A 13782-nucleotide genomic window follows, 5' to 3' on the forward strand; every position below is an offset into this window, starting at 1 on the left:
GTATACGCTGTACGCACAAAACACACACACTGTATCCTCTGTACGCAGCCTCTTGCGCGGTACCACCAGCGGAATCCCGTCATGAACACAGCGCCGCCGGGATCAGCTGAATGATTCAGATTCACCGACCGCTGCCATCTTTGTACTGGAGGAGCACATGCGCAGTTTTAATGTGACCGCCGCTTTGCACAAAAATGGCGGCGGTCTGATTTACTGCGCAGACGCAGTGAATCATTCGGCTGATGTGCGACGTGTCTACAGGCAGAAGCAGCCGGTCACATTAAAGGAGTTTTCCCACGAACAAAAGTTCATTTTAAAAATGGTCTGTGTCTGACCGTGTACGGAGCATACCACATCTCCTGGGCAGGGGAGGAAGCAAAAGACAATACTGACATTACAGCAGGGGATCACAGAGGATTCATTTTGTCAAATAAATTATTTCACTGACTGTTTTTAAACAATATTTTACCTCACAAAATGTATTCTCTGCTATCTCCTGCTGTAATGTCCGTATTGTCTTTGAGGGGAGAACCCAGCACAGGAAGGAGAGATACAGCAGACAAGGGGGATAGCACATGGAGTAGACAGGTCAAAGAAGAGGAGAGCACAGACAGGAGAAGTAAGCACATGGGGAAAGAGAGCGTGGATCGGTGGGTGAGCATATGGGGGAGAGATTCTCAACGCTGCAAAGCTTGCCCCCATTGTGACATTACCACCCTCCATCTAGTGAGGTAATAACTCAGGAACGCTTCAATGGATCCCACTGATTCTGAAATGTCTTTCCTGTGACATATTGTACTTCATGATGGTGGTAACCTTTCTTCAATATGGTTTACGTTTATTTGTGGAAAAAATAATTGAAAATTGCAACATTTTTCAACAAATTTCCAACTTCTTATTCCCTCAAATCAGAGAGTTACGTCACACAAAATAGTTAATAACAGTTTCCACATGTCTTACATCTTACATCAGTACAATTTTTTAAACAATTTATTTTATAGGAGGTTAGAAGGGTTAAATGTTGACCAGCGATTTCTCATTTTTCTGACAAAAATTACAAAACTATTTTTTTAGGGACCACATCACATTTGAAGTAACTTCGGGGGGGAGGGGGGGGCTATATGATATGGTCCCTTTAACCCCTTTCTGACATTAGACGTACTATCCTGTCGAGGTGGGGTGGGCCCCTATGACCACCGATGGGATAGTACGTCATACGTGATCGGCCGCGCTCACGGGGGGAGCGCGGCCGGGTGTCAGCTGCCTATCGCAGCTGACATCCGGCACTATGTGCCAGGAACGATCATGGACCGCTCCCGGCACATTAACCCCCGGCACACCGCGATCAAACATGATTGCGATGTGCCGGCGGTACAGGGAAGCATCGCGCAGGGAGGGGGCTCCCTGCGGGCTTCCCTGAGCCCCCCGCAGCAACGCGATGTGATCGCGTTGCTGCGGGGGTCTCTCTACCTCCCTCCCTGCTCCAGGCCCGGATCCAAGATGGCCGTGGCATCCGGGTCCTGCAGGAAGGGAGATGGTTTCACAGAGCCTGCTCAGAGCAGGCACTGTGAAGCCTGCAGTGCTGTAAGTCAGATCGGTGATCTGACAGAGTGCTGTGCAAACTGTCAGATCACCGATCTGTGATGTCCCCCCCTGGGGTAAAGTAAAAAAAAAAATTTCCAAATGTGTAAAAAAAAAAAATAAAAAAAAAATATTCCTAAATAATGAAAAAAAAAAAATATATATTATTCCCATAAATACATTTCTTTATCTAAATTTAAAAAAAAAACAATAAAAGTACACATTTAGTATCGCCGCGTCCGTAACGGCCCGACCTATAAAACTGGCCCACTAGTTAACCCCTTCAGTAAACACCGTAAGAGAAGAGGCAAAAAACAACGCTTTATTTATCATACCGCCGAACAAAAAGTGGAATAACACGCGATCAAAAAGACAGATATACCGTATATACTCGAGTATAAGCCGAGATTTTCAGCCCAAATTTTTGGGCTGAAAGTGCCCCCCTCGGCTTATACTCGAGTCACGGTAGCGGTGGGGTCGGCGGGTGAGGGCGCTGAGGTATACTTACCTAGTCCCAGCGATCCTCGCGCTGTCCCTGCCGTCCCACGGGCTTCGGCGCTGCAGCTTCTTCCTCTCTTCAGCGGTCACGTGGGACCGCTCATTACAGAAATGAATAAGCGGCTCCACCTCCCATAGGGGCGGAGTCGCCTATTCATTTCTCTAATCAGCGGTGCCGGTGACCGCTGATAGAGAAAGAAGCTGCGGCACCGAAGACAGCTGTGACAGGAGGGGACAGCGCGAGGATCGCCAGGACTAGGTGAGTATGTTATATTCACCTGTCCACGTTCCAGCCGCCGGGCGCCGCTCCATCTTCCCGGCGTCTCTGCGCTCTGACTGTTCAGGTCAGAGGGCGCGATGACGCATATAGTGTGCGCGGCGCCCTCTGCCTGATCAGTCAGTGCAGAGAGACGCCGGACCGGACGCTGGGAGCTGCAAGTAGCGAGGTGAGTATGTGTGTTTTTTTTTTTTTTATTGCAGCAGCAGCAGCGGCCATGGCATAGATTTATGGGGAGCATCTATGGGCCAATATGAACGGTGCAGTGCATGTGGTGGTGGTGGCAGACGCTGCACTTGTAGATCAGTGGCACTGGTGCCTGCATGTGGTGGTGGTGGCAGACGCTGCACTTGTAGATCAGTGGCACTGGTGCCTGCATGTGTTGGTGGCAGACGCTGCACTTGTAGATCAGTGGCACTGGTGCCTGCATGTGGTGGTGGTGGCAGACGCTGCACTTGTAGATCAGTGGCACTGGTGCCTGCATGTGGTGGTGGTGGCAGATGCTGCACTTGTAGATCAGTGTGGCACTGGTACCTGCATGTGGTGGTGGCAGACGCTGCACTTGTAGATCAGTGGCACTGGTGCCTGCATGTGGTGGTGGTGGCAGACGCTGCACTTGTAGATCAGTGGCACTGGTGCCTGCATGTGTTGGTGGCAGACGCTGCACTAGTAGCTCAGTGGCACTGGTGCCTGCATGTGTTGGTGGCAGACGCTGCACTCCTAGCTCAGTGGCACTGGTGCCTGCATGTGGTGGTGGTGGCAGACGCTGCACTCCTAGCTCAGTGGCACTGGTGCCTGCATGTGGTGGTGGTGGCAGACGCTGCACTTGTAGATCAGTGGCACTGGTGCCTGCATGTGGTGGTGGTGGCAGATGCTGCACTTGTAGATCAGTGTGGCACTGGTACCTGCATGTGGTGGTGGCAGACGCTGCACTTGTAGATCAGTGGCACTGGTGCCTGCATGTGTTAGTGGCAGACGCTGCACTAGTAGCTCAGTGGCACTGGTGCCTGCATGTGTTGGTGGCAGACGCTGCACTCCTAGCTCAGTGGCACTGGTGCCTGCATGTGGTGGTGGTGGCAGATGCTGCACTTGTAGATCACTACACAGAGCACTATATGGGGCACAGCTATGGGCCAATATGAACGCTGCAGAGCACTATATGGCACAGCTATGGGGAAATAATGATCTATTTTTATTTTTGAAATTCACCCGTAAATGCTGCATTTCCACCCTAGGCTTATACTCGAGTCAATAAGTTTTCCCAGTTTTTTGTGGCAAAATTAGGGGGGTCGGCTTATACTCGGGTCGGCTTATACTCGAGTATATACGGTAAATAACCATGGTACCGCTGAAAACGACATCTTATCCCGCAAAATGCCGCCATACAGCATCATCAGCGAAAAAATAAAAAAGTTATAGTCCGGAGAATAATGCGATGCAAAAATAATAATTTTTTTCTATAAAATAGTTTTTATCGTATAAAAGCGCCAAAACATAAAAAAAATATAAATGAGGTATCGCTGTAATCGTACTGACCCGAAGAATAACACTGCTTTATCAATTTTACCAAAAGCGGAACGGTATAAAGCCTCCCCCAAAAGAAATTCATGAATAGCTGGTTTTTGGTCATTCTGCCTCACAAAAATCGGAATAAAAAGCGATCAAAAAATGTCACATGCCCGAAAATGCTACCAATAAAAACGTCAACTCGTCCCGCAAGAAACAAGACCTCACATGACTCTGTGGACCAAAATATGGAAAAATTATAGCTGTCAAAATGTGGTAACGCAAAAAAACATTTTTTGCAATAAAAAGCGTCTTTCAGTGTGTGACGGCTGCCAATCATAAAAATCCGCTAAAAAACCCGCTATAAAAGTAAATCAAACCCCCCTTCATCACCCCCTTAGTTAGGGAAAAATTAAAAAAATGCATTTATTTCCATTTTCCCATTAGGGTTAGGGCTAGGGTTAGGGCTAGGGTTAAGGCTACAGTTAGGGTTGGGGCTAAAGTTACGGTTAGGGTTTAGATTACATTTACAGTTGGGAATAGGGTTGGGATTAGGGTTAGGGGTGTGTCAGGGTTAGAGGTGTGATTAGGGTTACTGTTGGGATTAGGGTTAGGGGTGTGTTTGGATTAGGGTCTCAGTTATAATTGGGGGGTTTCCACTGTTTAGGCACATCAGGAGCTCTCCAAACGCGACATGGCGTCCGATCTCCATTCCAGCCAATTCTGCGTTGAAAAAGTAAAACCGTGCTTCTTCCCTTCCGAGCTCTCCCGTGTGCCCAAACAGGGGTTTACCCCAACATATGCAGTATCAGCGTACTCAGGACAAATAGGACAACAACTTTTGGGGTCCAATTTCTCCTGTTACCCTTGGGAAAATACAAAACTGGGGGCTAAAAAATAATTTTTGTGGGAAAAAAAGTTGTTTTATTTTTATGGCTCTGCATTATAAACTTCTGTGAAACCCTTGGTGGGTCAAAGCGCTCAAAACACATCTAGACAAGTTCCTTAGGGGGTCTACTTTCCAAAATTGTGTCATTGTGGGGGGTTTCAATGTTTAGGCACATCAGTGGCTCTCCAAACGCAACATGGCGTCCCATCTCAATTCCTGTCAATTTTGCATTGAAAAGTCAAACAGCGCTACTTCCCTTCAGAGCTCTCCCATGCGCCCAAACTGTGGTTTACCCCCACATATGGGGTATTGACGTACTCAGGACAAATTGTACAACAACTTTTGGGGTCCATTTTCTCCTGTTACCCTTGGGAAAATAAAAAATTGGGGGTGAAAAGATGATTTTTGTGAAAAAATGATTTTTTATTTTTACGGTTCTGCATTAAACTTCTGTGAAGCACTTGGTGGGTCAAAGTGCTCACCACACCTCCAGATAAGTTCCCTAGGGGGTCTACTTTCCAAAATGGTGTCACTTGTGGGGGGTTTCAATGTTTAGGCACATTAGGGGCTCTCCAAACGCAACATGGTGTCCCATCTCGATTCCAGTCAATTTTGCATTGAAAAGTCAAATGGCGCTCCTTTGCTTCCGAGCTCTGTCATGCACCCAAACAGTGGTTTACCCCGACATGTGGGGTATCTGTGTACTCAGGACAAATTGTACAACAACTTTTGGGGTCCATTTTCTCCTGTTACCCTTGGTAAAATAAAACAAATTGGAGCTGAAGTAAATTTTTTGTGGAAAAAAAAAAAAGTTAAATGTTCATTCCAAAAATTCCTGTGAAGCACCAGAAGGGTTAATAAACTTCTTGAATATGGTTTTGAGCACCTTGAGGGGTGCAGTTTTTAGAATGGTGTCGCACTTGGGTATTTTCTATCATATAGACCCCTCAAAATGACTTCAAATGAGATGTGGTCCCTAAAAAAAAAAATGGTGTTGTAAAAATGAGAAATTGCTGGTCAACTTTTAACCCTTATAACTCCCTAACCAAAAAAAAATTTGTTTCCAAAATTTTGCTGATGTAAAGTAGACATGTGGGAAATGTTACTTATTAAGCATTTTGTGTGACATATCTCTGTGATTTAATTGCATAAAAATTCAAAGTTGGAAAATTGCAAAATTTTCATAATTTTCGACAAATTTCCGTTTTTTTCACAAATAAACGCAGGTACTATCAAAGAATTTTTACCACTATCATGAAGTACAATATGTCACGAGAAAACAATGTCAGAATCACTGGGATCCGTTGAAGTGTTCCAGAGTTATAACCTCATAAAGGGACAGTGGTCAGAATTGTAAAAATTGGCCCGGTCATTAACGTGCCAACCACCCTGGGAGGTAAAGAGGTAAAAAAAAAAAAAAAATTTCGTAAATTTTGTCGGAAAAATGAGATATCACTGATCAACATTTAACCCCAAATCGACGCCATTCTAACAACTGCACCCCTAATGGTGCAAAACCACATTGACCCCTTAACGACCGCCGATACGCCTTTTAACGGCGGCAGTTAAGGGTACTTAAACAACAGCGCCGTTAATTAACGGCGCTGTGGAAAAAGTGAATAGCGCCCCCCAGAGTCAGATTTTCCCTTTGGTCTCTGTTGCCGAGGGTAGCCGAGACCCCAGAGAACATGATTCAGGGTTTTTTTTACTAACCCCCGGGTTGCGATCGCCGGTAATTAACCGTTCACCGGCGGATGCAAAAAAAAAAGCGATTTCCCATTTAATTTCTCTGTCCTCCAATGTGATCGCACATCAGAGGACAGAAAAATGGGGTCCCCGATAGCCCCCCGATACTCACCTCTCTCCCCCGGTGCTCCTCCTAGCTCCCGATAAGCACCGCCATCTTGTTCCGGCCAAAAAATGGCGGGCGCATGCGCAGTCCGCCGGTCGACCCCCGGTAAACCCTGTTATACTTACCGGTGTCCCTGGGTCCTCCTGCGTCCCCTCCTGCCCGCCGGCTTCTTCATCTGGTAAGAAAATGGTAAGTGCGCCCGCCATGATCAGCCGGCCGGCAGCTAGAGGAGTTGGGGCTAAATTTAGGGTTAGGGTTGGGGCTAAATTTAGGGTTAGGGCTAGGGTTAGGCTTCTTTCACACTTGCGTCAGCCCGATGTACCGACGAACGTTGTGAAAATTGCACAACGTGGGCAGCGGATGCAGTTTTTCAACGCATCCCCTGCCCAGTCCTGGATAGGAGGGGGCGGAGTTACGGCCAAGCATGCGTGGTCGGAAATGGCGGACGCGACATACAAAAAAAGTTACATTGAACGCTTTTTGTGACGACGGTCCGCCAAAACACAACTGATCCAGTGCACGACAGACGCGACGTGTGGCCATCCATCGCAATCCATCGGCAATACAAGTCTATGTGCAAAAAACGCATCCTGTGGGCACATGTGCAGGATCCGTTTTTTGTCCAAAACGACGGATTGCGACGGATGCCACACGACGCAAGTGTGAAAGTAGCCTTAGGGTTAGGGTTGGGGCTGAAGTTGGGGTAGGGTTGTGGCTAAATTTAGGGCTAGGGTTGCGGCTTAAGTTGGGGTTAGAGTTGGGATTAGGGTTAAGGTTTGGATTAGAGTTGGTATTAGGGTTAGGGTTGGCATTAGGGTTACGCTTGGGATTAGGGTTAGGTTTGGGATTGGGGTTAAGGTTCGGGTTGGGATTAGGGTTAGGGGTGTATTGGGATTAGGGTTAAGTTTGAGGTTAGGGTTGAGATTAGGATTAGGGGTGTGTTGGATTTAGGGTTTTGATTAGGGTTGAGATTAGGGTTGTTTTGGGGTTAGGGTTGTGATTATCGTTAGGGTTGTGATTAGGATTATGGATCAGGTTGGGATTAGGGTTAGGGGTGTGTTGGGGTTAGGGTTGGAGTTAGAATTGGGGGGTTTCCACTGTTTAGGTACATCAGGGGGTCTCCAAACACGACAGCCAATTTTGCGCTCAAAAAAGTCAAATGATGCTCCCTCCTTTCTGAGCTCTGCCGTGCGCCCAAACAGTGGTTTACCCCCACATATGGGGCATCGGCGTACTCGGGATAAATTGGACAACAACTTTTGGGGTCCAATTTCTCCTGTTACCCTTGTGAAAATAAAAACTTGGGGGCTAAAAAATCTTTTGTGGAAAAAAAAAATTGTATATTTTCACTACTCTGCATCATAAACTTCTGTGAAGCACTTGGGCATTTAAAGTTCTCACCACACATCTAGATAAGTTCCTTAAGGGGTCTAGTTTCCAAAATAATGTCATTTGTGGGGAGTTTCTACTGTTTAGGCACATCAGGGCATCTCCAAACGCAACATGGCGTCCAATCTCAATTCCAGCCAATTCTACATTGAAAAAGTAAAACGGCACTCCTTCTCTTCCTAGCTCTGCGGTGCGCCCAAACAGTGGTTTACCCTCACATATGGGGTATCGAAGTACTCGGGAGAAATTGCACAACAACTTTTGTGGTCTAATTTCTCCTGTTACCATTGTGAAAATAAGAATTTGTGGGCGATAAGATCATTTTTGTGTAAACAAATGCGATTTTTTTATTTTCACGGCTCTACTTTATAAATTGCTGTGAAGCATTTGGGGGTTAAAAGTGCTCACCACACATCTAGATAAGTTCCTTAAGGGGTCTAGTTTTCAAAATGGTGTCACTTGTGGGGGGTTTTCACTGTTTAGGCACATCAGGGGCTCTCTAAACGTGACATGGTGTCCGATCTCAATTCCAGCCAATTCTGCATTGAAAAAGTCAAACGGCGCTCCTGGTCTTCCAAGCTCTGTGGTGCGCCCAAACAGTGCTTTACCCCCACATATGGGGTATCGTTGTATTCAGGAGAAATTGCACAACAGAATTTATGGTTTACACTTGTGAAAATAAAAAAAAAAATGGTTCTGAAGTAAAATGTTTGCAAAAAAAAACTTAAATGTTCATTTTTTCCTTCCACATTGTTTCAGTTCCTGTGAAGCACGTAAAGGGTTAATAAACTTCTTGAATGTGGTTTTGAGGACCTTGAGGGGTGCAGTTTTTAGAATGGTGTCACTCGGGTATTTTCTATCATATAGACCCCTCAAAATGACTTCAAATGTGATGTGGTCCCTATAAAAAAAAATAAAAAAAAAATATGGTGTTGTAAAAATGAGAAATTGCTGGTCAACTTTTAACCCTTATATTTCCCTAACAAAAAAAATTGTTTCCAAAATTGTCCTGATGTAAAGTAGACATGTGGGAAATGTTATTTATTAACTATTTTTTGTGACATATCTCTCTTAAGGCCGTAAAAATACAAATTTTGAAAATTGCACAATTTTAAAAATATTCGCCATATTTCCGTTTTTTTTTTCCATAAATAATCGCAAGTGATATCGAAGAAATGTTACCACTAACGTGAAGTACAATATGTGACGAAAAAACAGTCTCTGAATCAGCGGGATCTGTTGAAGCATTCCAGAGTTATAACCTCATAAAGTGACAGTGGTCAGAATTGGAAAAATTGGCTCGGTCATTAAGTACCAAATTGGCTCTGTCACTAAGGGGTTAAAGAAGTTTATTAACCCTTCATACTACACAGGAACTGAAGCAACGTGGAAGGAACAAAATGAACATTTAAGGTTTTTTTTTTCACTAAATTTTTACTTCCGATCCCAATTTTTTTTATTTTAATAATGTTAAGTGGAAAATGGGCCACAAAATTTGTTGTGCAATTTCTCCTGAGTACACCGATTCTCTGTTTAGTTCATGGGCTGATTCTAGTATTATAGTTGAGTCCCGTTATAATTTTAGGCAGCCTTTTAATAGAACCCCTTCTCTATGGTTCTTATTACATAGGGGTTTTGGTATAGTTTTCTTCTTTTCATTGCAAGTATTCAGGATGGCTTGAATTAACACCTTATTTACGGTAAGCTTCGGAATGCTACTAACATATTGCTTGTTTCTTTTAATGCTCTGTTTTATACCAATTTAGAGTAACTAATCCTTCTTGCATAGCTAATAGTGATGAGTGAGCAAGCTCAGATAAGGTGTTATCCGAGCACACTTGTGTGGTAATAATATTCTGGCTGCATGTCTCGTGGCTGTTCGACAGCCACTACACATGCTGGGATTGCAGTCATGGCGACTTGAACAAAGTATTTGAGCATGCCGAAGACACTCTTAGCACACGAGCATGCTCCTATATCACCTTATCCGAGCATGCTTGCTCATCACTAATAACGAACATTAGCACGCTGAGCATTGTTCTGCCTGTTTCTTCTTGCTTTGCTTACTATAAAGTTTAGGATTTTATTATGTCCTTTTTATCATAATAGTTCAAGAAATGTATTTCTAATATGACATGAATTTAATAAAACATGCATTGTTAGTATTATTTAATACAGTTGCTTAGGGCAAACATCTGCTTAGAAAAAACTAAACTGTACACCGCATGCGGTGAAGACTAAAAAGAACTTATTGGCATAAGGTAATCTACCTTTCATGTAGTGCTGTAAATATAAACCTTAGACAGTGAAGTCAAATTTAAAGTTTAAAGGGAATCTGTCGGCAAGTGTTTGCTATGTAATCTGACAGCTGCATGATGTAGGGACATATACCCTGATTCTAGCGATGTTTACTGGGTGCAGCAGTTATGATAGTCGGCCTTCTCTGCTGCAGATCTAGCATAGCTCTGTTGTTCAGCTATATAAACTGCCAACACCCCAGCTTTCTGCCTACATTGTATAGTGACTAGAGATGGGCGAACCCGAACAGTAAAGTTCGGTACGGACGCTGAACATCTACTGTTCGGGTACGAACACCCAACACGGACTTCACCAGGAAATACGTGTTACTGTTCGGCTGCCCGAACACCGGGTGTTTGTCGCACTGTCATGTGCATAGCAGCGTGGCAAACACCGTTTCTGATCGGCTGTGAAATCATCCCTGCCAGTCAGAGAGCTGCGATTCCCACACTGTCAAAAGATCAGCTGTGATCAGAGGTATAAAGTTTACCTCTGGTCACTGGTGTAAGCTGATGGGACTACCACTCCCATCATCCGACACCTGCTGCCGCTAATAACTGAGCGGCGGATGGGAGTATTCATCAGCTGCTCCTGCACTATAAATAATTAAAATAAAAAACTGCGTGGGTTCCCTTGTATTTTTGCTAACCAACCAGACAAAACTCAAAGCTGGGGCTGCAACCCTCAGCTTCAGCAAGGCTGGTTATCAAGAATAGAGGGGCCCCCGCTCTGTTTTTTTTAATTATTAAAATAAATAATTTAAAAAAACGGCGTGGGGTACCCACGTTTTTGATAAGCAACCTTGCTAAAGCTTACAGCTGGGGGCTGGTATTCTCAGGCTGCTAAGGGGCCATGGATATTGCACCCCCCCGTGTCTAAAAATAGCCCCCAGCTGCCCAGAAAAGGCACAACTATTTGATGCGCCAATTCTGGCGCTTAGCCTGGCTCTTCCTGCTTGCCCTGTAGCGGTGGCAAGTGGGGTTCATATTTGTGGAGTTGATGTCACCTTTGTATTGTCCAGTGACATCAAACCCACAGCTTAGTAATGGAGAGGCGTCAATAAGACACCTGTCCATTACTAATCCTATAGTTATGTTAAGTAAAGACACAGCCAGAATAAAGTCCTTTATTTGAAATAAGACTAAACACCGTTTTCCATTTTTATTACGCCTAATTCCACCGAAGCCCTCGATCTCCTGTAATAAAAGTAAAATAAAAAAACAACAATAATACCATACCTGTCCATCGTTCTGTCCCACGCCTGAGGGATAAACAGTTTTCAACCTGGACGGTGCCACGATGCGACCGTCCAGGCTGAAAACCTCTGGTGAATGAGATGCTGGAAATGCAGCATCAGAGACCGGTGGTGGCATCATTGAGGTTACGTCTGGTCACTGAGGCTCTGTTTCCAGCTGGGCTGAACTGCCGTGACTTCGGTGACGTCCCCTCTAGCACCATGATTTTTTTTTTCTTGAGAACAGCGGCTCTGACCAGTGGAGATGATTTCCACGTCGATCAGAAGCTGTTTGCCGCGCTGTCATGCACATGACAGCGCAGCAAACACTCAATGTTCGGGCCCCCCATTCAAGTGAATGGGGTTCAGGTCCGGGTACGGTCCTTGTACCCGAACCCGGACTTTTTGTAACTGTTCGGCCGAACCTGCCGAACCCGAACATCCAGGTGTCCACCCATCTCTATTAGTGACTGAAAACTGCTAATCAGTAGTGGAGGAGGGCTTGCACTAAAAAGCACAAGTCCAGTTGTCCTGCAGTGATAATCTCTTGCTGATAAAACAATGATTTGTATTTAAATGGTAAAACAGAGCAATAAGTGACACATCACATTCAGGGTTTCGCTTAAATTATGGTGCTCTCAGATTACTTAGCAAAAACTTCTGACTGATTCACTTTATTGAATCAACAAGCACATACCATTTTTCAACCCATTTATTTAGCATGAATAGCATTTTTTTACATTTTTGTTTGTTTTTAACATTTTGTTCAATTTGACATTTCCTGCCTATTTTATTTAGCATTTATTTGTATTTTATTATTTTTATTTCTTATCCTCCCTATTGTTTCCTTTTTGCATGTGAATTTTCATGTAAACCTAGGCATGACGGCTATTCTGATGTCTGCAGCTGGGCTCCCTGTGCGTCTTACCTCTGCACCCACCAACCCACACGTGGCCAGTAAACGTGATAAGCAGTCAGTTAGGAAATTGAGGAAAATGCCCAAGAAAGGTAGTTTATCAACCCTTTCACACACCTTTTTTATGCTTATTTGAATTTTAAGCTGTCTTAACGTTTTATACTGCACCACCTCAAATATTATCCTTTTCTTGCTCACGCTGTTGTCCTCGCACTTACATGTTTAGAATTACATTATGAATGAAGAGCATTTTCTCAATGGTCCTTCCTTCCTTGCATTTATTATTAGCATTCTTTTTCTTGTAATCACTCCCTTTTGAAAACACATTTCTTTTGTTTCCTGTTGAAATCCAGTTTAACTTCATATTGTATGTCAGGGCTTGGTGAATTGCAGGAGCCAGTTACCTAGAGCACTTGGAAAATTGCAGTTGGGGGCGTACATTTTTGTGTTTTCTATCTACTATGAATGGTATTTAATGCATGGCCAATAAAAAATCAAACCAAAAGAAAGCACCACTTTCATTTTTACTTAAATTACTACGTCTCGGATAACTTTTGCAGCCTGACCCTCCTCTGCGGATATTACACTTGACTATACACTTCTAATCACCAATCCTATTACCCTTCATTACGCTTGCTCGGTCTGTCTCTTATCGGTGACCAGTTAACATTTTCTCCATATGGATGCTGGAGTCGCATGATGAACATTGTGGAAAGTCTGAACCATGCCTCCTCTAGCTAAAGCTCTGCAATGAACGAACACACATGACCACGTAAACACTAATAGGAGGCGTGATTCAGAAATTCTGCATCACTCCTATTGTGATTTTTTTTTTTTTTTTTTTTTTTATATACCAAGCTGTTTAAAAAGAGAACTGAGCTTTGATGACACAGTTGCAGTGGCAGTATAGTAGAGAAAATTAGGGATGGTGAAAACATATCAGAAGTGTATAGTCATATTAAAAGAGAACCAGTCATCATGATTTTGTTATGTAAAGACATGACTGTGCAAGATCCAAAGAAAAAAGAAAAAAAGCCGCACCACTCCAACTTTCCGTATAGTTAAAAAACCTTTTGTCCTTTATTTCTTTCAATGTGGTATGGACATGGTTACAGAGGGCAGTATGTCTGCAGAAAATGCCGGTACAAGAAGAGGACTACGGCCGTTTCATGTATTACTTGTATGATACATGGATCCGTAGAAGCATGTAATACGTGAAACTGCCGTAGTCCTCTTCTTGTACCGGCATTTTCTGCAGATGTACTGCCCTCTGTAACCATGTCCATACCACATTGAAAGAAATAAAGGACAAAGGTTTTTTAACTATACGGAAAGTTGGAGT

General features: G+C 44.0%; 1 protein-coding gene across 4 annotated transcripts in view; it reads left to right on the forward strand.

The window, feature by feature from the left end:
* Window positions 1–13782, forward strand: part of DTX2 (deltex E3 ubiquitin ligase 2) — a 176335-nt gene that overhangs the window by 101598 nt on the left and 60955 nt on the right. For 2 of the 4 annotated variants that reach the window (XM_069757294.1, XM_069757295.1), the window contains exon 5: window positions 12404–12532. The exons of the other annotated variants lie outside the window; for them this stretch is intronic. In XM_069757294.1, the coding sequence (XP_069613395.1) occupies window positions 12404–12532 (129 nt within the window). The remainder of the gene's footprint in view (window positions 1–12403; window positions 12533–13782) is intronic. 4 annotated transcript variants of the gene reach the window in all.

The sequence above is a fragment of the Ranitomeya imitator genome, chromosome 3 (genome assembly GCF_032444005.1).
Source record: "Ranitomeya imitator isolate aRanImi1 chromosome 3, aRanImi1.pri, whole genome shotgun sequence".
In the NCBI taxonomy this organism is placed as follows: Eukaryota; Metazoa; Chordata; class Amphibia; order Anura; family Dendrobatidae; genus Ranitomeya; species Ranitomeya imitator.